The sequence below is a fragment of the Dendrobates tinctorius genome, unplaced genomic scaffold, assembly GCF_039654945.1.
Source record: "Dendrobates tinctorius isolate UK_male_01 unplaced genomic scaffold, ASM3965494v1 ptg000030l, whole genome shotgun sequence".
In the NCBI taxonomy this organism is placed as follows: Eukaryota; Metazoa; Chordata; class Amphibia; order Anura; family Dendrobatidae; genus Dendrobates; species Dendrobates tinctorius.
In genome coordinates this window covers 11,625,505-11,653,171 of record NW_027361698.1, presented here as the reverse complement: position 1 = coordinate 11,653,171, position 27,667 = coordinate 11,625,505, and the positions used below count along the sequence as shown (strand labels likewise).

Sequence of the window (27,667 nt, the reverse complement as noted above, 5' to 3'; positions counted from 1 at the left end):
TGTACCTTTATGAGGTCATAACTCTGGAACGCTTCCATGGATCCTGGTGATTCTGACATGGTTTTCTCGTGACATATTGTACTTCATGCTAGTGGTAAAATTTCATTCATATAACTTGCGCTTATTTGTGAAAAAAAACGGAAATTTGGTGAAAATTTAGAAAATTTCGCAATTTTCCAACTTTGAATTTTTATGCCCTTAAATCACAGAGATACGGCACACAAAAAACTTAATAAGTAACATTTCCCACATGTTTACTTTACATCAGCACAATTTTGGAACCCAAATTTTTTTTACTTAGGAAGTTATACAAGGGTTAAAAGTTGACCAGCAATTTCTCATTTTTGCAACACCATTTTATTTTTACGGACCACATCACATTTGAAGCCACTTTGAGGGGTCTATATGATAGAAAATACCCAAAAGTGACACCATTCTAAAAAGTGTACCCCTTAAGGTGCTCAAAACCACATTCAAGAAGTTTATTAACCCTTCAGGTGCTTCACAGGAATTTTTTGAATATTTAAAAAAAAATGAACATTTAACTTTTTTTCACAAAAAAAAATAATTCAGGTTAAATTTTTTTTATTTACCAAGGGTAACAGGAGACGTTGGACTGCAAAAGTTATTGTGCAGTTTGTCCTGAGTACGCTGATACCTGACATGTGGGGGGGAACTACTGTTTCGGCGCATGGCAGAGCTCAGAAGGGAAGGAGCGCTGTTTGACTTTTTCAATGCAAAATTGGCTAGAATTCAGATCGGACGCCATGTCGCGTTTGGAGAGTCCCTGATGTACCTAAACAGTGGATACCCCCCACAAGTGACCCCATTTTGGAAACTAGACCCCCCAAGGAACTTATCTAGATATGTGGTGAGAACTTTGAACCAACAAGGGCTTCACAGAAGTTTATAACGTACAGCGGTACAATTAAAAAATCATATTTTTTCCACAAAAATGATCTTTTCACCCCCAATTTTTATTTTCCCAAGGGTAACAGGACCCTTAAAGTTATTGTGTAATTTGTCCTGAGTACGCTGATACCCCATATGTGGGTGTAAACAACTATTTGGGTGCATGGCAGAGCTCAGAAGGGAAGCAGCGCCATTTGACTTTTTTGGCTGGAATTGAGATCGGACACCATGTCGCGATTGGAAAACCCCTGATGTACCAAAACAATGGAAACCCCCCACAAATGACACCATTTGGGAAACTAGACCCCCTAAGGAACTTATCTAGATGTGTGGTGTGCACTTTGAACCCCCCAGTGATTCACAGAAGTTTATAACGACCAGGCGTGAAAATAAAAAAAATCATATTTTTTCAACAAACATAATCTTTTAGTCCCCATTTTTTTTATTTTCCCAAGGGTACCAGGAGAAATTAGACCCCAAAAGTTGTTGTCCAATTTGTCCTGAGTACGCTGATACCCAAATGTGGGAGAAAACTACTGTATGGGCACACGTCGGGGCTCGGAAGGGAAGTGACATTTTGGAATGCAGACTTTGATGGAATGCTCTGCGGGTGTCATGTTGCCTTTGGAGAGCCCCGAATGTACCTAAACAGTGGAAACCCCCCATAAGTGACACCATTTTGGAAACTAGATCCCCTAAGGAACTTATCTAGATGTGTGGTGAGCAGTTTGAACCCCCAAGGGCTTCACAGAAGTTTATAATGCCCGAGCATGAAAATAAAAAAATCGTGTTTTTTCCACAAACATGATCATTTAGTCCCCAATTTTTTTATTTTCCCAAGGGTAACAGGAGAAATTGGACCCCAAAAGTTGTTGTCCAATTTGTCCTGAGTAGGCTGATACCCGATATGTGGGAGAAAACTACTGTATGGGCACACGTCGGGGCTTGGAAGGGAAGTAGTGACGTTTTGGAATGCAGACTTTGATGGAATGTTCTGCGTGTGTTATGTGCGTTTGGAGAGCCTCTGATGTACCTAAATTATTGAAACTCCCCACAAGTGACCCCATTTTGAAAACTAGACCCCATAAGGAACTTATCTAGATGTGTGGTGAGCACTTTGAATCCCCAAGTGCTTCACAGAAGTTTATAACACCCGGGTGTGAAAATAAAAAAAAACATTTTTTCCACAAAAAAGATATTTTTGCCCCCAATTTTTTATTTTCCTAAGGGTTACAGGAGAAATAGGACCCCAAAAGTTGTTTTGCAATTTGTCCTGAGTACGCTGATACCCTATAAGTGGGGGTAAAACACTGTTTGGGTGAATGGCAGAGCTTGGAAGGAAAGGAGCACCATTTGACTTTTTCAACGCAGAATTGGCTGGAATTGAGATCAGACGCCATGTTGCATTTGGAGAGCACCTGATGTGCCCAAACAGTGGAAACCCCCTAATTCTAACTCCAACCCTATCCCCAACACACCCCTTACCCTAATCTCAGCCCTAGCCCTAACCCTAGCCCTAACCCTAACCCTAGCCCTAGCCCTAACCCTCACCCTAATGGGAAAATGGAAATAAATACATTTTCTTTAATTTTATTATTTTTCCCTAACTAAGGGGGTGATAATGGGGGGTTTGATTTACTATTTATGTTTGGCAGCTGTCGCACGCTAAAAGACGCTTTTTATTGTAAAAATAGTTTTTGCATCATTTATATTGAGAGCTATAATTTTTCCATATTTTGACCCACTGAGTCATGTGAGGTCTTATTCTTTGCGGGACGAGTTGTCGTTTTTATTGGTACCATTTTCGGGCATGTGACATTTTTTGATCGCTTTTTATTCCGATTTTTGGGACGCAGAATGAACAAAACCAGCGTTTCATGAATTTCTTTTGGGGATGTGTTTACCCCGTTCTGCGTGCGGTAAAATTGATAAAGCCCTTTTATTCTTCGGGTCAGTACGGTTACAGCGATACCTCATTTAGGTCTTTTTTTATGTTTTGGCGCTTTTAGGCAATGAAAACAATTTTATATAAAAAATAACTATTTTTGCATCGCTTTATTCTGCGAGCTATAACTTTTTTATTTTTTCACTGATGATGCTGTATGGCAGCTCGTTTTTTGTGGGACAAGATGACGTTTTTAGCGGTACCATGCGTCTTTTTGATCGCGCGTTATTGCACTTTTTGTTCGGCAGTATGATAATCATTATTTTTTGCTTCGTTTTTTATTTTTATCTTTTAAGGGGTTCGCTAAAGGGATTAACTAGTGAGACAGTTTTATAGGGCGCGTCGTTACGGATGCGGCGATACCAAATATGTGTACTTTTATTGTTTTGTTTTTTTAGATTTCCAAAAAATGAATTTATTAGGGAATTTTTTTTTTTAAATTTATTTAACGATTTTTTAAAAATTATTTTTACACTTTTTTTTTAACTTTATTACATTGTCCCAAGTGGGACATCACTGTCCTGTGACAGATCGCTGACTCTGTCACATCACAGATCACTGTGACAGATCAGCGATCTGTCACAGGCACTGCACTTGGCTTCCTCGTGCCTGCGTTTTGCAGGCATGAGGAAGCCAGATCCCTGCAGGCCCCCGAAGGTCCCTTTCGCCATCTTGGATCCGGGGACCTGCAGGGAAGGAGCCCCGCACAGCAGCGCTGCACATTGCGCTGCACATTGCGCTGCTGTGGGGGGCTCAGGGAAGCACGGAGGGTGCCCCCTCCCTGCCGATTCTTCCCCTTAACCCCCGGTACACCGCAATCGTGTTTGATTGCAGTGTGCAAGGGGTTAACGTGTCGGGGGGCGGTCCGTGACCGCCCCTGACACATTGTGCCGGGTGTCAGCTGTGATAATCAGCTGACACCTGGCTGCGATCAGCGGCGCTCACCACGTGGGCGCCACTGATCGCTGTGACGTACTATCCCGTCCCTGGGAATTAAGTCCCAGGGCACATGAACGGGATAGTACGTCACATGACAGAAAGGGGTTAATCTTACTCTCAAAGATAAAATTATACATGTATTCTCCAGTTATTAGTGTATAAATATATTTATTACATTATAGCATACTGTATATTATATACAAGGTTATTGTTAAGGAGAGGAAACAGACATTACAGTACAGGATCACAAATTCTTTCTTTGAGGTAAAATATTTTTTAAAAGGAGTCAGGGAAATGCTTTATCTAACATAAGGAATCAGCTGTGATCCCGCGCTGTCTTGTCTGTATGCTCTTTGCTTCCTCCCCTGCCCAGGAGCTGTGGTATGATCAGATCATGTTCCTGTACGGTCAGACACAGCCACTACACAGTACACAGCAGGGGCACATTTATAAGATTATAAACACATCCAATTATGGAACTTATTATTAGTCCAAGATGTACTTATAAAAATTAATTTTACAATTTACTTTTGGAGGAAACCCCTGTAAGCTAAACTGTGAGCCCATTGTCATTCTGTATGCACATGTATAGCATGATGCTGCTCCTAGTGATGAGTGAGCATGCTCAGATATTCTCTTATCCGAGCACACTCGGGTGTTATCTGAGTATCGTGGGTGCTTGTATATTATGTTCGAGTCCCCGCGGCTGCAGGAATGGTGGCTGTTATACACATGGGGGATATCCTAACAAACAGGCAATTCCCGCATGTGTTGCGGCCGTATAACAGCCATGAGACATGCAGCCGCAGGGACTTGAACATATTTTTCGAACATGCCGAAGATCCTCGGATGGCACTGCTCATCACTAGCTGCTCCCACTGCTTCCATGGACAGGTCTATACATGGCTCGTCAGGTTCACTGTATGATTTTGCACCTATTTCTTGTCCATGCATAGCTGTCACTGACATTTTAGCTTGGGGTCTTTGATACAGGATGTGTTACATAGTTTCAGTATCCTGCAGAGTATTGATGATATCACAAGTTTTGTCACCCTCTCCTGTGTTTAATATATTACTGTTACTCTTGTCATGTAAATGTACATTTAGGCTATAATTTGGGACGCTCACTGTAATAACTTTTTCTCTGCTAATTGAAGCAGTTTACAAGAAGTTGTTATGATGGTGAATAAGAAGTGATGCTTTCCCGGGATCTGGGGGACGGCCCTGTCCCATTATCCCATGACGGTGCGGTGGGCTGATCCCTGGAGTTCTCTGAATGTATTCCATCCTCCTCCATAACCTCACTGCAATGTGCAATAAGTCAGTGAGTGGTGCTGCACATATCAGCTAGTCTGCTCACACCACTCAGGCTCAAGGAATCTCATTTTATCCACAAGTCAAGATGGGCACTGGGGATTATGTCTGTGTCACCATGATTGGGGGAGCACCTTGGGGGTTCAGGCTGCAAGGTGGCAAAGAGTACCAGGAGCCTCTACATGTTTGTAAGGTAAGAACATCTCCCATAGCACCTTCTTGTGCCTCCATTAGTGCTGTATGGTTAGAGTTACTTCCTCCGGCCTCCTTGGTACAATATATACATCATTTCTTTCTAAAGGACATTTTTCCCCCCCAAAAGTTCACAACAGATATTATTCTTCAGCTGCCAGAAAGTCTTTGATCATCTCTGGTCACGGGGAATTCTTCATGTCAGACTCTCAGAAGATGATGGCTGCACATCACGTAGAACATGTGTACTGATGTAGCACAGATAACTTGGAATAACTTTGTGCGCGAATCCTGGATGTACAGACGACATCTAAATACGACGCAGCTAGATCCACAGCCCGGGGCATCACAAGTGCTAACAAATGTGGTTATGGTTACATGGAGAACATGCTTAATGTCATTTTAATGGCACGCAAGCATGACTTCCAAACAACATTCACATTTCATGTGGACCACAAGTACTGGGTAATGCATCAACCTGCAATCAAGGCCTGTCCACACTGTCCTGTAGTTATTATACATATATACATTCATCCGGACACGAATACACAAACCTACACCGGAGGGCATGCCCTGTAATTGTTATCATGGAGGGCAGCGCATAGCAGTGCATATATATACACACATATATATACACACACACATATATATGATACACACACACACACTACATACACACATATATATATTATACACATGTTTATATATACAGTTATATATATTATTATATATACATAAATATGTTATATACACACACATATATTACATACACACACATATATTATATACACTCACACATATATATTATATATATACACATATTTTATATACAGTATACAAATATATATACACATTTTAATATACATATACACATGTGTGTGTATATATATTAACATTCATATATATATATGTGTGTATGTATGATGCACACATATATACAGTATATATATATTTATATATATTAACATATATATAGACATAGATAAACATACATAGATATATCCATCTACATATGTGTATATATATTATATATGAGATGCATATATATACAGTATATACACATATACAATACCTACCATAACAACTGTGAATTATCACCAGTCATGGACAATGTAACATGACAATATTCTAATGAGTTCTAACAATACAAAACTGTTACATTTGTATGAGATATGCCCAGCAGTAAAACAATATCCATCTTATTTGCCTTATTACAACTATTTTCATCCATAAATAACTTTGTTATCTGAAACAATCACACAAGTCTATCCCTTTTGCTAAAGTTACTAGTAAAGAAGAATAAAACGACTTTTAGTATCTTTCCCCAGTAGCTTAGCGCACACATTGGCACAGGGACGACCTGCCACCTAGTGGGACACTTTTGTACTGCGTCTTTCAATGTAGAAGTTTTTACAATTTTTGGTTTTGAATATTATAAACTTTACAACAAAACACATAATGGGATGAGGAGTAGGTCACGTATGCGGCCACCTACGGCGCCAATGAGGAGAGAGGAAGAATTTATGTAATACAAAAGCTGAAATAAATGCCTTTTCATCTCTTTGCACAACCGACTGGACTTTGTCTCTGTGTTACTAATAATGCTGCAGTTGCCAGGGAGGAAGACCATAAAATGAATGATTGTCCACCTGATCACTTTGATGCTAAGCTCCGTGGACCAGATGTGGTAGGAGTAGGCACTCTGAAATAGGAGAGCTTGTGCAGCCCCCTGAGACAGATATGGGTGTACTTATTTTCCCAACTTTATAAATGAGCTCAGAGAAATTAGTAGTAGTATTTTCATACCAGCATATTGTGAGCTAATTTGTTTGCCCGTATTACACATGCAAGCACCAGCCCAAATGGGGGTCTACTGACCTACTCAGACAGCTTCATAGATGTATGGCTGACAACTAGTTTGTCGATGTCTCCATTGACAGCAGAATTGTGATTGCAGCTCTGGAGGTAAGGTGTTCTATTCTGACTACTGTAACTGTCTAGATGCTGTAATCACTTTTCCACTACACATAATTAATGTTCTCTCATCCACTTATATACATGCGAATGGGGTCACCTTTCCGGTGCCTTTTCACAAGCCTAATTATTCCATCCTCTCATGATAAGAGTGCTTATCTAATACTCCATCCCATACAGTGCCATTTAAGGATTTTCAAAAAGAGATGAGGAAATTTTGCTATCTAGCTTTGGGAGATCTTAGGATTTTAATGTCAGTTGATCCCGGGACCCTGACCAAGTGTCCTCACTAATAGACATCAGAAAATGGCAACACTCCAAAATTCAGACGGTGTAATACGGATGCTCCATTACTGATCTATCTCCAGTGCTGTGCAACGTTGCGGTTCCACATACAACCTTTTTCAAGACATTTGAGAGTTTTAGTATGTGATCTTCAAAAGTTATAAGAGATGCAGAATATATTGATACAATAAATGCATGTTTTTAAGAGTTACATTTTTTTTATCTTTTTGTTATGGTTGATGAGTGATGATGCTTCCCTATACTCCAATGCTAGAACTGTTTAATAGTTGCATATCTAAGCTGACCTGAGCATCTAAGGGACGAGCGTGATTGTATGGTCCCAACAGAATGCTGTCACAGCCGGGGGCCAGGCTATGGGGGCCCTGAGGTTGGCCATGTACAAAAACCTATTAAGCCCTGTGGCAGGCAGGCCCTTTTACCATCAGATGTCCACAGACATGCAATATTCACTGCAATACACAAGTTTTCCTGTGTGTTTTGTGAGTGATCAGAGTATCACATGTTCGAGGGCCCAACTTGGGACTAAGTTAAAAAGTAAAAAGCTTTTAAAACTAGAAGATAATCCTAGATGGCTAAGAACCCAAACTCTCCCCTTTTATTATACAAAGTGCTTTTATACTCCTAGAATGCCTCCAGATCCAATCTGAGCACAATTACAACAATTAAAAAATATGAATCTTTATTCAGTAAATGATAAAAAAAACGTTATCACTAGAGATGGTGGAATTTATTCTAGTGGAATTCTACTCTGATTTTACAAAAATCTATATTCTCCAGAAATCAGATTTTTTGGCATTCGCCCTGCGTGACTTCAGCAAAACAGCGGCTGGCTAGTTGTTATTTTTCTATACCATACCGAGTTGTCAAAAAGTTAGAAGACTTAAAAACCCTCACCTCACAGCTTACCTATTCAGCCACCTCCACTGCTCACCTTCTCTCGTAGGTCCACTGAAACCCTGGGCATGTTCACTCAACTTCATGCATATTGCCGACCTTAGGACACACATTCTTAGCTGGCCAGCCCAACTGTGACTAGGCCCGGGAGGTCTCTGCACATGTGCTTTGTGAGGTTGCGACCAGGGCCGGCCCGAACATATAGGCGAACTAGGCGGCCGCCTAGGGCGCCGACCCAAAGGGGGCGCCAGAGAAAAAATAGAAAAAATTATAAAAAATCTTTTCAAAAGGCAAAAAGTTTTAGGGATGGAAAGAAAAGTGTACATATTTAAGGGCAAATATGACGCAAGAGAAGTTGGTTGGGTTGGCAACAATTTCGATAGAATCTGAAGTTGCTAAACAAATTAATCTTGGTGACTTAGTGTCTTCCTTTTAAAAAAAAAAAGGCAAGGAAACAAAAATTTTAATTACCTATGGTCATTTTTGTTTTGTGTTATTGATTACTTTGTATATATTTGTCCTATACAACTTCTCAGAAGATTAAAGAGTTAGGAGAGAGTTAATTAATCATTGTTGTTGTGGTTTATTTTGCTCCTAAATTTATATCCCAAGTTTTCATCTACTGCCCAGAATAGTAGGGGCGCAACAAAATAGTTTCGCCTAGGGCGCCGTAATCTCTCGGGCCGGCCCTGGTTGCGACGATGATGTGATGTCATGACGTGCGGCATGACGAGAATATTAATGAAGTAATAGTAGTGAACAGAAAAGCACAATAATATATGAAAAACAATTAAAACAGCAGAAATAAATATTTTGCTAAACATAACAAGATATCATGCTCCTGTCTCAGTGTGTTCAGGCTGGCTTGCTGAGCACTCGCATCATGCCAGCGCTTAACAAACCACCCAGATGAAGCAGAGCTGGACTTCTTCAAGGGACAAATATGGATTATCTTCTTGTTGGACAGATGTGGAATATGGTGTTTTCTTATTTTTATTTTTTAAATAAATGGGTAAAATAGGGTGGGGAGTTTTATTTCAAATAAAGGGCTTTATTATTTCTGTGACTTTATTACAATCTTACTATGGGGTTAATAATGGGGGTGTCTTATAGACGCATCTCCATTACTAACTTGCGGGTTGATGTCAGCTGACATTACAAAGCTAACATCAACCCCAGAACTATTACCCCAATTGCCACCACCAGGGCAAGTGGGAAGAGTGAGGCTAATTGGCATATCTAATGGAAGTGCAATTTTGGGCATCTGAAAGCTAATGTTTTTAGTCTGGGAGGGGGCCAATATCTATGGCTCTATCCTAGGCTATTAATATCAGTCCACAGCTGTCTGTTTAGCCTTCACTGGTTACTGAATATAGGAGGATCCCACATCATTTTCTGGGGGAATCTCCCCTATAATAATCAGTAAATGCTAAGCAAATGGCTTTGAGCTGATATTAATTGTTATGAATGAGTCACCGTAGGAGGCAAAAGCAGAAATACAAGCTAAGTCCAGAAAACCAGAGAAGTTGGCAACTATCAGATTGCAGACCCCTGAACCTATCAACACAACTAGCAGTAGCCGTGGGGGGTTCCTACGATGCCCTAGACCCCTCGATCATGGCCGGAGAATTAAATAGGCCGAAAGAAAGAAAGGGGAAATCTAAACTGCTCCAGAGCAGACCCCAAAGCAATAGGCAGCCCCCAACATATAATGACGCTGAAGCAAGATGAAAACACTAACACAGACAGAAAGATAGACTGAGCAAAGACGGGGCCCAAAACTACCTAGATAGGAAAGGACAGGAAGGCTGCTGTCTGCAATCTGCCAAAACCCTATCAAAGACATAAGCCAACAAGCTGATATGAAAAAGGCCCTGAAGCAGCTAGGCTTCAAAAACTAAATCAGCACTCAGGTATTTTCAGAAGACAGAGCTAAAGGAATTCAGCACACCCCAGCAGGGAATGGCAGAAATCCAGAAAAACAAAGCAAAACAAAGTCAAGCACCAATGCAAAAGGCCGAGCAGCAAACTTAGCTTTAGAGGAGCAGGAATTCAGACTGGTCTCCAAGGATCCCACAGAGAAATCACCCGCAGGGCAGAAGGGCGTCGGCAGCCTTATATCCAGTCAGTAACTTCACTCAGCCAGTCATCATCATCAGCCTCAGGTGTTTGATAATCAGGCTCACTACCTTTCTTTACCAGAAGAGGGAGTTCCTCGGGCCTCAGTAATGAAGGGGAAAATGAACTCACAACAGTACCTCCCCCTTGAGGAGGGGTCACCGAACCCTCAACTACGCCACCAGGGCGATCAGGGTGAGCCCGATGAAAGGCACGCACCAATCTTTTGGCATGAATATCAGAGGCAGAGACCCAGGAATTATCCTCCTGACCATAACCCTTCCACTTAACCAAATACTGGAGTCTCCGTCTAGCCAGACGGGAATCCAGTACTTTCTCTACCTCATATTCCATGTTACCTTCAACCAATACAGGGTTTGGAGGTGCCACCCCCGGAACAACAGGTTCAACAAACCTCTTCAACAAAGATTTATGGAACACATTATGGATTTTAAATGTGACAGGAAGAGCCAAACGAAAAGAGACCGGATTAATAATCTCCACAATCTTGTAAGGTCCAATAAATCTAGGCTTAAACTTAGGAGAAGCCACCTTCATAGCAATATTTTTTGATGATAACCACACCATATCACCAACCTTAAACTGGGGACCAATGGTCCTATGTCGGTTGGAAAACCGCTGGGCCTTTTCCTGGGAGAGAGATAACTTATCCACCACTTGGTCCCAGATCTGGTGCATTCTCTCCACCACAGTGTCAACACCTGGGCAGGCAGAGGGCTCCACCTGCCCTGAAGAAAATCGAGGATGAAATCCAAAGTTACAAAAAAAAGGTGACATCAAAGTGGCAGAACTAGCTCTATTATTTAAAGCAAATTCGGCCAAGGGCAAAAATGAAACCCAATCATCCTGATCAGCAGAAATAAAACATCTCAAATATGACTCCAAGGTCTGGTTTGTTCTCTCTGTCTGTCCATTGGTCTGAGGGTGAAAAGCAGAGGAGAAGGACAACTGAATTCCCAGCCTGGAACAGAAAGTTCTCCAAAATCTAGACACAAACTGGACTCCTCTGTCAGATACAATGTTCTCAGGAATCCCGTGCAAACGAACCACCTGTTGTAAAAACAGGGGCACCAACTCAGAGGAAGACGGCAACTTAGGGAGTGGTACAAGATGAACCATCTTAGAGAACCTATCACAAATCACCCAAATAACAGTCATCCTTTGAGAGACAGGCATATCAGAGATGAAATCCATTGAAATATGTGTCCATGGCCTCTTGGGGACAGGCAAAGGCATCAACAACCCACTAGAGCGAGAACACGATTTAGACCGAGAGCACGTCCCACAGGACTGCACAAAATTCCTGACATCACGAGATAAGGAGGGCCACCAAAAAAACCGACTCACCAGATCTCTAGTACCAAAAATATCTGGATGACCAGCCAAAGCAGAGCAATGAACTTCAGACATCACTCTCTTCTTCCACTGGTCAGGAACATACAGCTTTCCACTGGGACAACGCTCAGGTTTGTCCTCCTGGAACTCTTCCAGAGCACGTCTCAAATCGGGCGAGATGGCAGAAAGATCTACCCCTTCGCCTAAGATGGTAGCAGGCTTGGTCACCACAGAAGAATCAGCAAAGAAGCTCCTAGAGAGGGCGTTTGCCTTGACATTCTTCGTTCCAGGAAGAAAAGAAACCACAAAATCAAAACGTGTAAAAAACAAGGCCCACCTAGCCTGTCTAGGGTTCAAGCGCTTAGCCGACTCTAGGTAAATCAAATTCTTGTGGTCAGTGAGGACCACGACTTGATGCTTAGCTCCCTCCAACCAATGTCTCCACTCCTCAAATGCCCATTTCATGGCCAACAGTTCCCTATTCCCCACATCATAGTTACGTTCAGATGGAGAGAACTTTCGGGAAAAGAAAGCACAGGGATTCATTTTAGATGTTACAGGATCCTTTTGGGACAAAACAGCTCCTGCACCAATCTCAGAAGCATCCACCTCTACCTGGAATGGAAGTGAGACATCAGGTTGCCGCAAAACCGGGGCGGAGGTGAATCTTCGCTTCAGCTCCTGAAAGGAAGAAACAGCCTCCGGAGACCAATTTAACACATCAGCACCCTTCTTAGTCAAATCAGTCAAAGGCTTGGCAATACTAGAAAATTTTGCTATAAATTTCCTATAAAAATTAGCAAAACCCAAAAACTTCTGGAGGGCCTTCAAAGAAGTGGGCTGAACCCAATCGTAAATGGCCTGTACCTTGGCCGGGTCCATTTCAATAGTTGACGGGGACAAAATAAATCCCAAAAAAGAAATCCTCTGTACTCCAAAAAGGCATTTAGATCCTTTGACATACAGGGAATTCTCCCTCAAGATCCGGAACACAGTCCGAATATGTTCCACATGAGAATCCCAATCCTTGGAGAAGATCAAAATATCATCCAGATAGATAATCAAAAATTTATCGTCAAAATCTCGGAAAATATCGTTCATGAAGCACTGGAAGACAGAAGGGGCATTAGTGAGCCCAAAAGGCATCACCAGGTACTCAAAATGTCCCTCCGGAGTATTAAACGCCGTCTTCCATTCATCCCCATGCTTAATGCGAATAAGATTATACGCCCCCCTGAGGTCAAGCTTGGTAAACCAGCAAGCACCTTTAACTCTGGAGAATAGATCAGAAATCAGGGGTAACGGATACTGATATTTAACAGTAATTTTGTTGAGGGCACGATAATCAATACAAGGTCTTAATGATCCATCCTTTTTGGCTACAAAAAAAAAAAAAACGGCACCTAAGGGTGACGAGGATGGTCTAATATGACCCTTCTCCAACGCCTCCTTAATATAGGATCGCATAGCCTCGTGCTCGGGTACAGATAAATTGAAGAGCCGACCCTTGGGAAATTTACACCCCGGGCTCAGTTCAATTGCACAGTCATAACTCCTATGAGGAGGCAGAGACGCAGACTTATTCTCACTAAATACATCATAAAAGTCCGCCAAATAATCAGGAACATCATGCGACTGAGGAGAGGTGGAAAACACCGGAGCCTCACTAAAGGCACACCGACAACCCCAACTCACCACAGACACAGATTTCCAATCCAAAACTGGATTATGAATTTGTAACCAGGGAAACCCCAGAACAATAGTATCATGCAGATTATGCAACACCAAAAATCTGCAATTTTCTTGATGGTCTGGGGCGACCCGCATTACCACCTGGGTCCAAAACTGAGGTTTATTTTTAGCCAAAGGAGTAGCATCAATCCCCCTCAAAGGGATAGGCGTCTGCAGAGGTGTCATCAGAAATCCACAACGTTTAGCAAAATCCAAGTCCATTAGGTTTAGGGCTGCTCCCGAATCCACAAAAGCCTTGGCGGAAAATGTGGACAGGGAGCAGATCAGAGTAATAGCCAGAAGAAACTTAGGTTGAACACCCCCAACAGAAAACATGTGTGCAAAGCATTTCTCTCGTTTAGGACAGACAGAAATAATATGCGAGGCATCTCCACAGAAAAAACACAACTTGTTACGCCTTCTGAACTCCTGACGCTACTCTCTGGAAAAAACTCTATCACATTGCATAGGTTCAGACATTTGTTCAACAGGTGGCAACACCTCTCGTGCAGCTTTGCGTTCGCGCAAACGCCGATCAACCTGAATGGCTAATGACATAGAATCGTCAAGACCAGAGGGAACAGGAAATCCCACCATAGTATCTTTTACGGCTTCTGACAACCCCTTCCGAAAGAGAGCAGCCAAGGCATTATCATTCCAGGTAGTAAGTACTGCCCACTTTCGGAATTTTTGACAGTACAATTCTGCAGATTCACGACCCTGGTTCAATGCCAGCAGGGTCTTTTCAGCCTGATCAATGGCATTAGGTTCGTCATACAACAACCCCAAGGCCTGAAAAAATGCGTTCACATTAGTCAGAATAGGATCATCTGGTTTCAAAGAAAACGCGCAATCCTGGGGGTCGCCACGCAGCAAAGAGATGACAATTTTAACCTGCTGCGCAGAGCTCCCTGACGAGTTAGGCTTCAAGGCAAAAAATAATTTACAATTATTTTTGAAATTCAAAAATTTAGACCGATCCCCAAAAAATACATCAGGTGTAGGAATCTTTGGTTCAGCAGCATGTGAATGAGCAAGGTAGGCGGAAATTCCCCACACTTCCGCAGCGAGCTGCTCCACACGATCAGACAATTGCTTTATCTCCATTGAGAGAAAAAAAAATTCCCCCTACGGCCTCAGAGATATAGAGGAAAAAATATACACACTTTTTTTTTTTTACAATTCTTTCCTGCTATTGAGTACCCTAGGATCTGCGGTATGGCGGGTGATTCTGTTATGAATGAGTCACCGTAGGAGGCAAAAGCAGAAATACAAGCTAAGTCCAGAAAACCAGAGAAGTTGGCAACTATCAGATTGCAGACCCCTGAACCTATCAACACAACTAGCAGTAGCCGTGGGGGGTTCCTACGATGCCCTAGACCCCTCGATCACGGCCGGAGAATTAAATAGGCCAAAAGAAAGAAAGGGGAAATCTAAACTGCCCCAGAGCAGACCCCAAAGCAATAGGCAGCCCCCAACATATAATGACGCTGAAGCAAGATGAAAACACTAACACAGACAGAAAGATAGACTGAGCAAAGATGGGGCCCAAAACTACCTAGATAGGAAAGGACAGGAAGGCTGCTGTCTGCAATCTGCCAAAACCCTATCAAAGACATAAGCCAACAAGCTGATATGAAAAAGGCCCTGAAGCAGCTAGGCTTCAAAAACTAAATCAGCACTCAGGTATTTTCAGAAGACAGAGCTAAAGGAATTCAGCACACCCCAGCAGGGAATGGCAGAAATCCAGAAAAACAAAGCAAAACAAAGTCAAGCACCAATGCAAAAGGCCGAGCAGCAAACTTAGCTTTAGAGGAGCAGGAATTCAGACTGGTCTCCAAGGATCCCACAGAGAAATCACCCGCAGGGCAGAAGGGCGTCGGCAGCCTTATATCCAGTCAGTAACTCCACTCAGCCAGTCATCATCATCAGCCTCAGGTGTTTGATAATCAGGCTCACTACCTTTCTTTACCAGAAGAGGGAGTTCCTCGGGCCTCAGTAATGAAGGGGAAAATGAACTCACAACATTAATAGCCTGGGAACCTTTATGGCTTTTGGGCCATTCCCAGAATATTAACATCAGCCCCCAAATGTTATCTTTACCTCAACTGGTTATTTAAATTCCTGGGGATCCCAATCTGTTTTTTTCTTTATTTTTTTATTTATTAAAAAGTACAGTAAAATACACTAATTTAATAAATGCACCTTTTCTGGTGTGGCTGCAGGCTGCTATTTTTAGGCTGGAGTGGGTAAATATTCTTGGCCCTTTCCCAGTATGATAATACCAGCTCCCAGCTGTCTGCTTTAGAATGGCTGGTTGTCAAAAATGGGGGGACTACATGCCATTTTTAATTATTTATTTAAATAATTTAAAAATACTGCCAGTACAAAGCTGACAGTTGGAGGTTGCAGCCCGCAGCGGTCAGCTTTACCTGCACTGGTTATCAAAAATAAAGGGGGACTCAAACCATGTTTTTTATTATTTAATGCACACGCATCGGCTGGTGAATACTCTCATCAGCCTTACCAGCTCTTGCTGCTATCAGCGAGGGAAGTACTGTCATCATTCAACGCCTGTGACCGGCAGTAATCTTTTTACCGCTGGTCAGAGCTGCTGGCTCACACGCTGTCATCTGACTGTGGAAACCACAGTGCACTGACCGTTGGTAATGAATTTACCGCTTCTCAGAGCTGCCGGTGTTTCTTGCACTGTCACACAGATGACAGCGTGGGAAAAACCTGATGTTCAGCCTGCTGAACCTGAACAGTCACACTGACTTCCTGGAGAAGTCTGTGTTTTGGGTCCGTGCACGGACGTGTGTTTTGTACAGACTCCTAACTTTACTGTTCAGGTTCGGCCATCACTAGTTTTTTCATCACAATTGTTTATTTTACTTGTTTTATGAACAAATAATGCAAAGTTTGTGGGTTTTTCATAGAAATAAGTAGGGTTTTCTTACAAATAAGAGGGTTTTTCTTAGAAATGGCTGCTATTCAATGGTAGTTGTGAAATTTGGGTACTTTTTGTTTTGAGGCTCACAGTTGTCTCATATACCCATTTAAAAAGTTAAAGCTTTTTTACAAAAATACAAAATTAATGACACTAAAATTAGTATTGCATCATACCCAAAGAAATGAACACCCTGGGGAGATGCCTATCCCTACAATGGCCTGTGTGTCCCTTCCTGTCAGCGGAGGTTGGAGCCCTAGGACCTGCGCAATTGGCCCCCCACTCCACAGCGGCTCTCCCTGCTACCCCTATAGGGCCCTATAGTGGCAGGGGTATGATAAGAAGCTGAAACACTAGGTGAGAAAGAGTAAGATGGTTCAAATAAAATCTTCTTGGCTTGTCCTCAAAGATACTGCTATACTAGGTTAGACTGTCAAAATTTCATAGATTCTTCTTTCTTTGTCCCTATTCTATGCAATACTAATTTTAGTGTCTTTAATTTTGTATTTTTGTATTAAAGCTTTAACTTCTTAAATGGGTATATGAGATAACTGTGAGCCTCTGGATTTTGATCTCGTACCAAAATAATTTTTTGCAAACTGTGACTACTTTTTGTTTTGCTACATTTATGGTTGTTAATTTTTTTTTCACATCTGATTTTGTGTAATCTCTTTTGTTGAGAATTCTCTTGCTCGGAGTTCTGAGCCAAAGCTTCCTCTGCCCTCTCTGGTGGTTACTGAGAGTAGTGGAGCTGGCCAGGTGGATGGAAGTTCCCCACCTGACGACGATAATTGGGAACCTGGGATTACTGGATGGGAGCATATAATTGAGCTGGCTGCTCTTGGAGGTTGCTGGTGATTTCCTCCATGTGCATTTGGAGTTCTTATGTCCCCTGCCTGATCTGCATTGTTCAGCTAAGTGATTCTTTTGCTAATCCTTTGCATCTAATCTGTTTTGCCTTTTTTTGCTTTCTGCTTTGCTGCTAGGGTTCAGCATGCTCCCTGCTGGGGGCAGCGCTGGGCCCTGCTTCATATGTTGCAGCTTATTCAGTCCTCCGTTATGTTAGTATCTTTTTGCTTTGCTTCTAGTTTATACCAGAGTGCTGGTCTAGTGGGGGTGAGGTCGTGTGACCTTAGGTTTTTTGTGTATCAGAAGTGTTGGACTTTTTTAGGGTTTTGTGAGTGATTGCAGACAGTATATTTTCTGTCCTGTCCTGTCTAGACGGCTTGGGCCCCACCGTTTGCTCAGTCTGTTCTCTGCCTGTGTTTGTGTCTCATCTTGTCTCACCGACAATATATGTTTGGGGGCTGTCTATTCCTTTGGGGATTTGCTCCGGGGCAGTTTAGATTTCACCTTTCTGTCTTTAGGCTTAGTTAGTTCTCCAGCTGTGACGAAGCGTCTAGGGCATCGTAGGAACGCTCCACGGCTACTGCTAGTTGTGTGGATAGGATCAGTGGTCTGCAATCCGCTTAGTTACCAACCTCTCTGGTCTTCTGGTGGCTTAGCCTGTTCCTGCCATCCTCCTCGGTGACCCATTCATAACACTCTTTTAATTCATCCCTATGAAGGTCACTGATTACTTTTAGAGCCCAGAAATTGAGATAATTAGATATTATAGGCTATTTTCTAACCTGTGCCTGTCATTTGCACTGTGCCTGGATTCAGGAGTGCAAGAGATGTGCCTGACCCAGGGTTAGCACATAAAAATCAGTCATTTCTTGAGTGCATTTTATTCACATATGTGTTACATAGATGGCATTTGATTGGCACATGGATACTTTAAAATGTGTGCATGGAAAGCACACACATATATACGTTTGGTCATCAGAAAGCCACATGCGTAACAAAAACAGTATGTGCCACGTGTATGTGTTTATATACTGACATGTGAAGGGGGCCTAAGGAGAAATGTGGAGTGGGCTGAATGATGCACTGAGCCCTTGAACTCTCCAAGAGGGCCTGAGGAACCCTAATATGTAATAAATTATTTTTTAATGAAGAACTAAAGTATTGAAATCTGTAACACAGGCATGATTTTTATAGGGGTCAAGTCCCTTATAAGACTGCATGAGTTTAGTTTGATTTTTGGGGGTGACAGACTCCCTTAAATGAGACTGCTTAACCATAGTGTAGTCCTCCCATGGTCTGCTCTGTTATTCCTGGGTTACCGTTACTGTTTTTACTACGTCCACATGCAAGTTTTTGTGCTTCCATTGCTCAGCTTTGGAATTTCATCAGCCTAGGCCTGTATTATTTCAGACCAGATCTTTGCTAACAGCAAGAATGATGATTTAAAGCAGGCATGTGTCCAAGAAAAATCAGTACAAAGCTGGAACTCCCTTCTGAATTGATGTAAAGTCCCCAGAAGAGAAAACTGTTGAAGTATGTGAAAGTGCTTCTTATCTTTTTATTTATTATGTTACAGAAATGGTTTCCATTACAGTGATCAAATCCCTAACAAGGCAGGTATTCAAATATTCTTACTTGAGCATAAGATGTTTATGGCACAGCTTTCAGACTTTTGCTAGAATGAAAAACATTCGTATTGTATCTCCCATATGCTCTAATGGAAGGAAAGTTGAAAAAAAATAGATAATATTCTTTGCAATCATACACTATTGTAAAGAATATAATGTAAAATGTTTTCATTGAGCCTTTGTCCAAAGCCGGGAGCCCCATAAGTATTTACATTGCATTGTGACCTTCTCTATGGTCCAGTCCAGTCTGATCTAGCAACGCTCTCTATGACCCAGGAGGATCTGAACCAGAAGTCCTTCCCTGGTCCTGACCTGGAAGTGCAGGTGCTATGGTGCTATATCAGACTGCCCCTTCCCATGGTCGGGGCTTGAGTATCGTGTTGCTTCCCTGCATGGCTGCTTGGTCTGCTCGGTCGCTCCCTGTATTCTGTGCCCCTGCACTCTGCCCTGTCGTGCGTCTCTGCACACGCTCTGTGCTTGTATTCTGCCTCTTGTCCTGTGCCATGGCTTGTGTTGTCCTTTGTGCCATGTTTTGTCTCTGTCATGCTTTGACTTGTAGTCCTTGTAGTACTTCCTCTGTTCTCTGCCTTGCCTGTTTCGCTATGTCTTGCTTAAGCTCTTCTTTGCCTTGTTGTTCGTCCTATGTTCCGTGTCTAGTCTCAAGGCTCTGCCTTGCCCCGGCTCTGGGCTTCGGCCTACGCTCCGCTGCTAGACTCTGTCCTATGGTGCTCTCTAGCACACTCCGTGACTATTCTCAAGGCTCTGCCTTGACCCAGCTCTGGGCTTCGGCCTCCGCTCCGCTGCTAGTTCGATGTCTCTGTCCTGAACTCTGACCCTGGCGTGCCCCTCTGCATGCGCAGGACCTTGCCTTGAACTCTGCCCCTGTCATGCCCTCTGCATGTGCAGGCCCATGTCTTGAACTCTGTGTCTTGTCTCCATTTTTCGTGCGCTCTTGCACTTCTCGTACTAGGCTTTGCCGTGCCGTCTCGCACGCGTCTCTGTCCTGTACCTTTGCTTAGCCCTGCCTTGTGGCTGCATGCCCTCTTGCACGCGCCTGGTCATCCCGTGCCCGCCTGTTTGTGCCTCAGCCGTGCGGCTCTAGTCGTGCCCGCCTGTTTGTGCCTCAGCCGTGCTCGCCGTCTAGTGCTATTGTGGTTTCCGCCTGTCTGTGCCTCAGCCGTGCCGCCTCTAGTCGTGCCCGCCTGTCTGTGCCTCCAGCCGGTACCGCCTGCCGGTGCCCCAGTCGTGCTTTCCGTGCTCCCTTGCATTCACGCTGTTTCTCGCACTGTGCGTTTTTGTGTTACTCTTGCACAAGTCTTTTGCTATCCTTGCTCTGTCCTGAACCTTGGCTCTCTGTCGTGTTCTGAGTTCTATGACCTGCTTTGAATCTTTGTCTTGCTTCTACCTTGCTCTGTGCTTTGCTCTTTGTCTTGAACCCTGACCCTGGCGTGCCCCTCTGCACGCACAGGACATCTGTCCTGAACTTCAAAGCCCAACGTGTTCTCTAGCACGCGTGGGACCTGCCGCTAACCATGTACCCTGGCGTGCCTCCTAGCACGGCCAGGACCATTCTTTGTACCGTGCCCCTGGTGTGCCTCTAGCACGCACAGGACCTTGAATCTTGAATCCTGGTGGCTTCCTTAGCGCGCCCAGGACCTTGAACCCTGGCGTGTCTCTTATACACGCACCATGCCTAGTGTGTTGAACCCTGCCTTGCACCTTGCCTTGGACCCTGGCGTGTCCCTAGCACGCACCCTGCCTTGAACTTTGCCTTGGACCCTGGCGTGTTCCCTAACATGCACCATGTTTTGAAGACTGTCGTGTCTCCTTGCCTGAACCCTGGTTTGCTTGCCGGAGGCCCGGATCCTGCCGATCGCCATCAGAGTTCCGGAACCTGATGACCCTGTTGATCGTTGCCTGCTGTCCGGAGTCCGGCATCATCGTGCCTTTGCCTGTACCCAGGCATGTCATCTAGAACGTACCATGCCATGGACCTTGGCGTGCCCTTGCATGCACCTTGCTGTGTTTCCCCTGTGTTATCACGTCTTGCACCTGATGTAACCCTGAAGTTTTCCTTAATGAAGATACCTTGAACTTACATCTTGTCTTGTTTCCTGCATGCCCCTGGTCGTCAGACACTCACATTGTGTCTTCCTTGAGCCGGCTGTCTGGTCCAGCAGTCGTGGTGGCTCACCCCCTTGGTCTTGCCCCTGACACTCCTTGTATAGGGGGTGGTTCCTCACAAGGTCAGCTCGCCCTCGGTGGGTGGGTGCCACGACCCAGAGGGTCCACCCTAAAGAAAAAGTCGACTCAGCTGAAGCTGACTCGTCACAATTTATTTAGAGCACAGGTTCCGGCTGATGAATACTCACATCAACCACTGCCTGCTCTTGCTGTTATTAGTGGCAGCAGGTGTAGGCTGATGAGAGCAATAGACCCATCAGCCGACACCAGTGACCAGAGGTAAACTTTATACCTATCATTTGACAGCGTGGGAACTGTGGCTGTCTAACTGGCGGTGATTATTTTACCGCCAATCAGAAGCAGTGTTTGCCGCGCTGTCATGCACATGACAGCACAACAAACACCCAGTGTTTGGGGGGCCAATCCTGAATAGTAATACGGACTTCCTGGTGAAGCCTGTGTTTGGTGTCTGTGCCCAAACTGTAGGTGTTCGATATGGACATTGAACTTCACTGTTCGGGTTCGCCCATCTCTAGTCACCAGACATGCATTATCTACACACACCACACATTAATATGTTCAATTAATCTAGTGTCTTATATATTATATGGAATTAGGGAATTCAAGTGATTGCTGTGGAAGATCAGTGCATGGGCCAGTGGTATTGTAAATTTCTATTTCTAGCATTGTTCTCAGTTTATTTGAAGCTAATGTTACTTTAGAATCATAGACTAGAATCATAGAATGTTAGAGTTGTAAGGGACCTCCAGGGTCATCATGACTATCCCTCTGCTCAATGCAGGATTCACTAAACCATCTCAGGAAGATGTCTGTCCAGCCTCTGTTTGAAGACTTCCATTGAAGGAAAACTCACCGCCTCTCGTGGCAGCCTGTTTCACTCATTGATCATCCTCACTGTCAAAAAGTTTTTTCTAGTATCTAATCTGTATCTTCTCCCTTTCAGTTTCATTCCATTGCTGTTAGGCGTCGGGTTCCTGCCTCTGCATAGTAGGAATCTCAAGCCTTGCCTACTGCTGTCCCAACCACAGAGGAGGCTGCTCAGCAAAGACGTCGTTCTCGGCGTCTTGCTCAAGCTAGTGCTGTCAGTTTGATTGCTGCTGCCACCTCTAGTTCAGCTTTAGCAATTTGCACTAGCCAGCAGTGAGCAGCTGCAGAGTCTAAGTCCTTTTTGCACCCTACTGAGCATACCCGTGGGACGACCTCTCATTGGAGGTTGGAGGTCACGTGCTCAGGTCCTCAAGCAGCTTGGATTGGACCATCAGGAAGGTCCAGGAAGGATGCTGCTATAAAAGGTTCGCATGGCCGCTCGGACATGACCTAGTATAGAATAATATTGTCAGTGGTATGTGTGATGATGGATGCATGAGACTGGTGACTGACTCCTTATGATTCCCTCCCTTTGGTTGTGTATGAGTTGAGGGCTCAGGAGTTAGAGTTAGTGGCTTCTGGTGGCATTGTCTGTCGCCACTGTGCTCCAAGTCACAGCACTTCACTTAGCGCCATATTGTGCCATTCAGCACAAGGTAGCTCTGTATCGCACTAAGTAGCTGCAACCGCCAGTGCAGCGCCATGTGCAAGTCGAGCACTTTCCTCTCCCTAGTCGGGGAGGTTAGTGGTGTCCGTCAGAGTGGTGTAGTGTACACTTAGTGCGCTATTATTCCAGCGACTATCTTGCTGGTACCGCAGCTGCGGCGCCGAGCGCTGGTGGTCTAGAGGGACTCGGGCCCTGAGTCTAGGGGCATAGTACTGTGACTGTTTACTAGCACTTACCCGGCCGAGCCCCGTGAGGTTAACGGACTTCGACATTTATACTTGCGGCTATGCGGTTCTGTGACACAACAGAACTCGCTCCAGTACACACCGGGTGACGCTAACCCACGTGTGTTTGTCTGTTGTTTTGCCACATAAACCTCCACCATTACCAAGCAGCAGGTAACAACTCTCCATGGTGGACCCCGGGCTGCGAACTCACTTTTGTTTCCATCTTTTATTTGGTGCGTTCCACTAGCCCCTAACAATTGCTTCTCGTGTTTCTATGTGCAAAAGAGAAAATTGATGATCCCTCTACACTGTGACATCCCTTGGAGTATTTGTAGACAACTATTAAGCCTCCTCTTATCCTTCTTTTTTACAAGCTAAATATTTCCAAATTCTTTAACCGTTCCTTGTAGGACGTATCTTGCAGTGCGCTCACCTTCGTGGTAGCTCTTCTCTGAACTTGCTCCAGTTTTTCTATGTATTTTTTTTAAAATGTGGTGCCCAGAACTGGACACAATATTCCAGATGTGGCCTGACCAAGGCGGAGTAGAGGGGGTTAATTACTTCACGTGATCTAGACTCTATGCTTCTCTTAATACATCCCAGAACTGTATTTTACTTTTTTGCTGCTGCATCACACTATTAACATGTTCAGTCTGTGATCTATTAGTATACCCAAGTCTTTTTCATATGTGCTGTTGCTTAGTCCTATTGCTCCCATTATGTAAATGTAATTTTTGTTTTTCTTGGCCAGATGTAGAATCTTGCATTTCTCGCTGTTAAATAACATTTTATTAGTTCAAGCTTATATAGATCCTTCTGAATCCTTTCTCTGTCTTCTCTAGTATAAGCTACTGATCGCTTTATCTAACCTGGGGAAATGATACTTTAAAACTGACTGGACAACAGCTCAACATTTTGCCCTTGCTTCTTTTAAAATTCCTAAAAGTGCTGACATACTTTTTAGCAGTTCTGCTTTCACTTTCCAATAAACTGGAACTTAAAATGGACAGAATTTTTTTTAACAAAATGCATTAAAAGTGTAGTTTGTGAGTAATTTGTGGCTGAACTGTTTAGAAGCCTAAGGCTATGTGCACACGTGTGGAATTCCCGCGGAAATTTCCACGGAAATTCCAGAATTCCATTCCGCGGGAAATATGCGAGAAATCCACATTTTAAATTCCCACCTATTTCCCGCGGAAAAACTAGCGATTTGCAAGCGTAATTAGCTTGCAAAATGCTAGCATTTTCCAAGCGATCTGTAGCATCGCTTGGAAAACTGATTGACAGGTTGGTCACACTGGTCAAACATAGTGTTTGACCAGTGTGACCAACTTTTTACTATTGAGGTTGACTATGCGGCATCAGTAGAAAAAAGATATAAAGTTAAAAATAAAGAAAAAAATAAAAAATCGTGATCTTCTCACCTTCCGGCGTCCCACGCAGCGTTCCTGATCATCGCGATGCTCCTGGCAAGTCTCGTTCCCAGGGATGCCTTGCGACTATGACCTTTGATGATGTCGCGGTCTCGTGAGACCGCTACGGTATTGCGAGACCGCGACGTCATCAAAGGTCATTGTCGCAAGGCATCGCTGGGAATGGGACTTGGCGGGAGCATCGCTGAGGCCTGGTGACACTGCGAGGGACGCCAGAAGGTGAGAAGATCACAATTTTTTATTTTAATTCTATTTTTTTACAGGAATATGGTACCCAGAGCCTGGAGGAGAATCTCCTCTCCTCCAGACCGTGAGTACTATCAACAAATGTTCTGCTTACTTTTCGCATGGTGGGCACAGCCACATGCGGAAAGTAAGCAGAACAATGCAATCCGATGTGTGCGGAGTTTCCCATGATTCCGCACAAAGAATGAACATGCTGCATGCAATTCCACTGCGGAAAAATACGTAGCATTAGCACAGCATGCGCGGAATGCCATAGGATTGCATGGGATGCTTTTTTTTGCGTTTTCGTGGCAAAATCACGCGCTTAAAAACACTGCGAAAACGCAAAAAAAATGCTACGTGTGAACACAGCCTAAATGTCCAGTGATTTGGGATTGAAATGTTGGTAAAGGCAAGCCCGGACGCCTGCCCCAAAGGGGCTACAGGGAGGGCGCACATGACTAAGGAGGGATGCTAGGCCTGAGGGTTAGTGAAGGGTAAGGTGTAGTGCTTTTGTGTTTGTGGGGAAGGTGTGGGTTGGAGCTATGGGGCTTATGGTGCAATGTGAGTAGGCAGGGAGTGGTCAGTAGTGCTTTGTGCTTGTGGGGAAGGTGTGGGTTGGAGCTATGGGGCTTATTGTGCAATGTGAGTTGGCAGGGAGTGGTCAGTAGTGGGATGGATATATAGGGCAGAACTGTGGGGGGATGGTCATTCCTTACCTTGCAGACGTCCGGAATCGTCAGCTCCTCACATCTGGGACTTCAGCTTGAATCTTTGGATCCAGAAGATGGAATACCTCGTGGCACAGATGAAGAGGATGATGGAGCAGCGGCCAGCAGTGGATGAAGGAACAGCTGCAGCGATGGTCTGGTGATGGCGACGGCGGAGAAGATGGAACCCCTCTGCCTCCGAAGCGGCAGCGACGATCACGGCTTCCTGAGCACCTCAGCCCGGAGTTAAGTTTGCAGCGGAGGATGAGCCCCATTAGCAGACCTGTTGCAGAAGACATCGCAGGGCCGGAGCCAGAAGTCGAGAAGCAGGCAGCAAGGTAACGGGGCGGTGAGTGACGTGGCCGGCCTCCCCTCCATTTCGGATCGCGGCACACAGTGGTGACGCGCACGTTGCGGCCACGTTACCCGGCGTGGTCACCTGACCCGGCGCGGTCATCGGCATCGGTGGACGGCGGTGACGTGACGCGGCAAGGAGCCCGGTGGCGAGGTGGTGTGTGACTTCACCGGCCTCATTTCCTTTCCCGCGGCGCTGGGGGTAAGCGGGCGGTGGCTCGGTCATGTGGCCACCCTTCAGCTGCCAGGTTCCCCCGGCATTGGGTGCCAGATTCAGGAGGTGTTGCCTGCGGCTGGAGCGCCAACCTCTCCCCCCCTGTTTGAGGCTCCGAGCCGGTGACTTTTTGCCATGCGTTCCCGGACGGACAGTCGGTCTGGGCGCTGGCGCTGCGGCCCAGGAGGGCTGCAGTCGGCGTAGATCCATGGAGAAGATCGCAGTTGCGGTGCTCGACGCGGAGGACACGTGACTGCTGTTCCGTGGGGTTCCGCGGAGTCAGCCTAGTAAGTAAGGCTCACTTAAACCTTTATTAATGTCTAGATTATATTGGTTGGGAAGGGTGTTGCTACGTATGGTTTCGGGTGTTTGTCTGGGGGTTCGGAAAGATGCGCGGCTGGTCCATGTGGACAGCGTTCGAATCTGTGAGGGAATGGTTGCTTTGTGGTCCAGGAGGCTGTTTTGTGCACTTCATGAGTGTTGGGAGGTATTTTTTAATTTCATGCTAGTTTGCTTTTATGATAGTGGGTATATCTATAGGTGACGACATCATTTTATTTTGGTTAGTATAATTGTGCTTGCATTCTCTGGGTGTTTGTGTATGACTGGTGGTGATTCCATGGCGGTTTGTGAGTAATTCAGGTGGTGATACGGATATTGGCAGAGCGGTGGTGGATAGTCATATCCATGCCAGTTTTATGGTTTATTGTTATAGGCATGGGGTCTTTGGGCTGGAGGATTATCGCCGCGCCAAGTATTTGATAAGGGTTTGATGGTAGTTCACTGATGTGGTGAGCTGTTTTATCGCCGCGCCTAGTATTTGATAAGGGTTGATGTTAGTTCATTGATGTGGTGAGCAGTTTTATCGCCGCGCCTAGTATTTGATAAGGGTTTGATGGTAGTTCACTGATGTGGTGAGCAGTTTTATCGCCGCGCCTAGTATTTGATAAGGGTTGGATGGCAGTTCACTGACGTGGTGATCTGTTTGGGTAGTGCATCGGGCGGCTTAATCTTTCACGTTACAGTGGGGTGTGTTCTATTGCTGGTCAGAGGTGAGGGGGTAGGTGGTCGAGTTTTCATTAGGGTGTGTTTTATTTATATGCCGGGTTCGGTTCTCCAATAGGGGCTTTGAGTGTACTAAGGGTTTTCATGTTCACTAGGGGCATTTTGGTTTGCTGCGGCAGACGTTCTGGTGAGGTCGAGATGCTTGGGACAGCAGATCTTTCGGGAACCTGCCTTTCTGGCAGCAATGGATGACATTTCCCCCGGGGGACTTGGAGTTGACCTTTTACCGGATTTGTTTTCCTGGTTAATTTCTGGGGGTACGTAGATATGGCGTGGAGCTGGGGTTATGGTTGGTCAATGTCCGGTTGTTGAGGTCCGTGGTTTGGTTTCTGTGTGGTAGTCGGGGATTACCTGGTATTAGGGATGGTGAAGTGTTTGGGTTTTCTTCATGCTCAGGGCGTTGTTGCAGTTATCATGTGTTTGGATAAGTCAAAGTGTTTGATTCACCTGGGGCCCTATGTCTAAGTCAGGTTAGGTTAACGAGTACATCGTGTCAGGTCGGGGGTCGTTATTAGGTTCCCGTGTATATCGCGCTGCTGTTTTGGGGGGTTGATTTTGGTTATTGAATACGTGGGGCTACGATCCACTGGGG

At 44.5% G+C, this 27,667-nt stretch overlaps 1 protein-coding gene across 1 annotated transcript in view; it reads left to right on the top strand.

Moving 5' to 3' along the window:
• Positions 1–5,116: 5,116 nt before the first annotated feature.
• Positions 5,117–27,667, top strand: part of SYNPO2 (synaptopodin 2) — a 459,389-nt gene continuing 436,838 nt past the window's right edge. Inside the window, exon 1 of the mRNA XM_073571855.1 lies at positions 5,117–5,303. Coding sequence (XP_073427956.1) covers positions 5,199–5,303 — 105 coding nt within the window. The 5' untranslated portion in view covers positions 5,117–5,198. The remainder of the gene's footprint in view (positions 5,304–27,667) is intronic.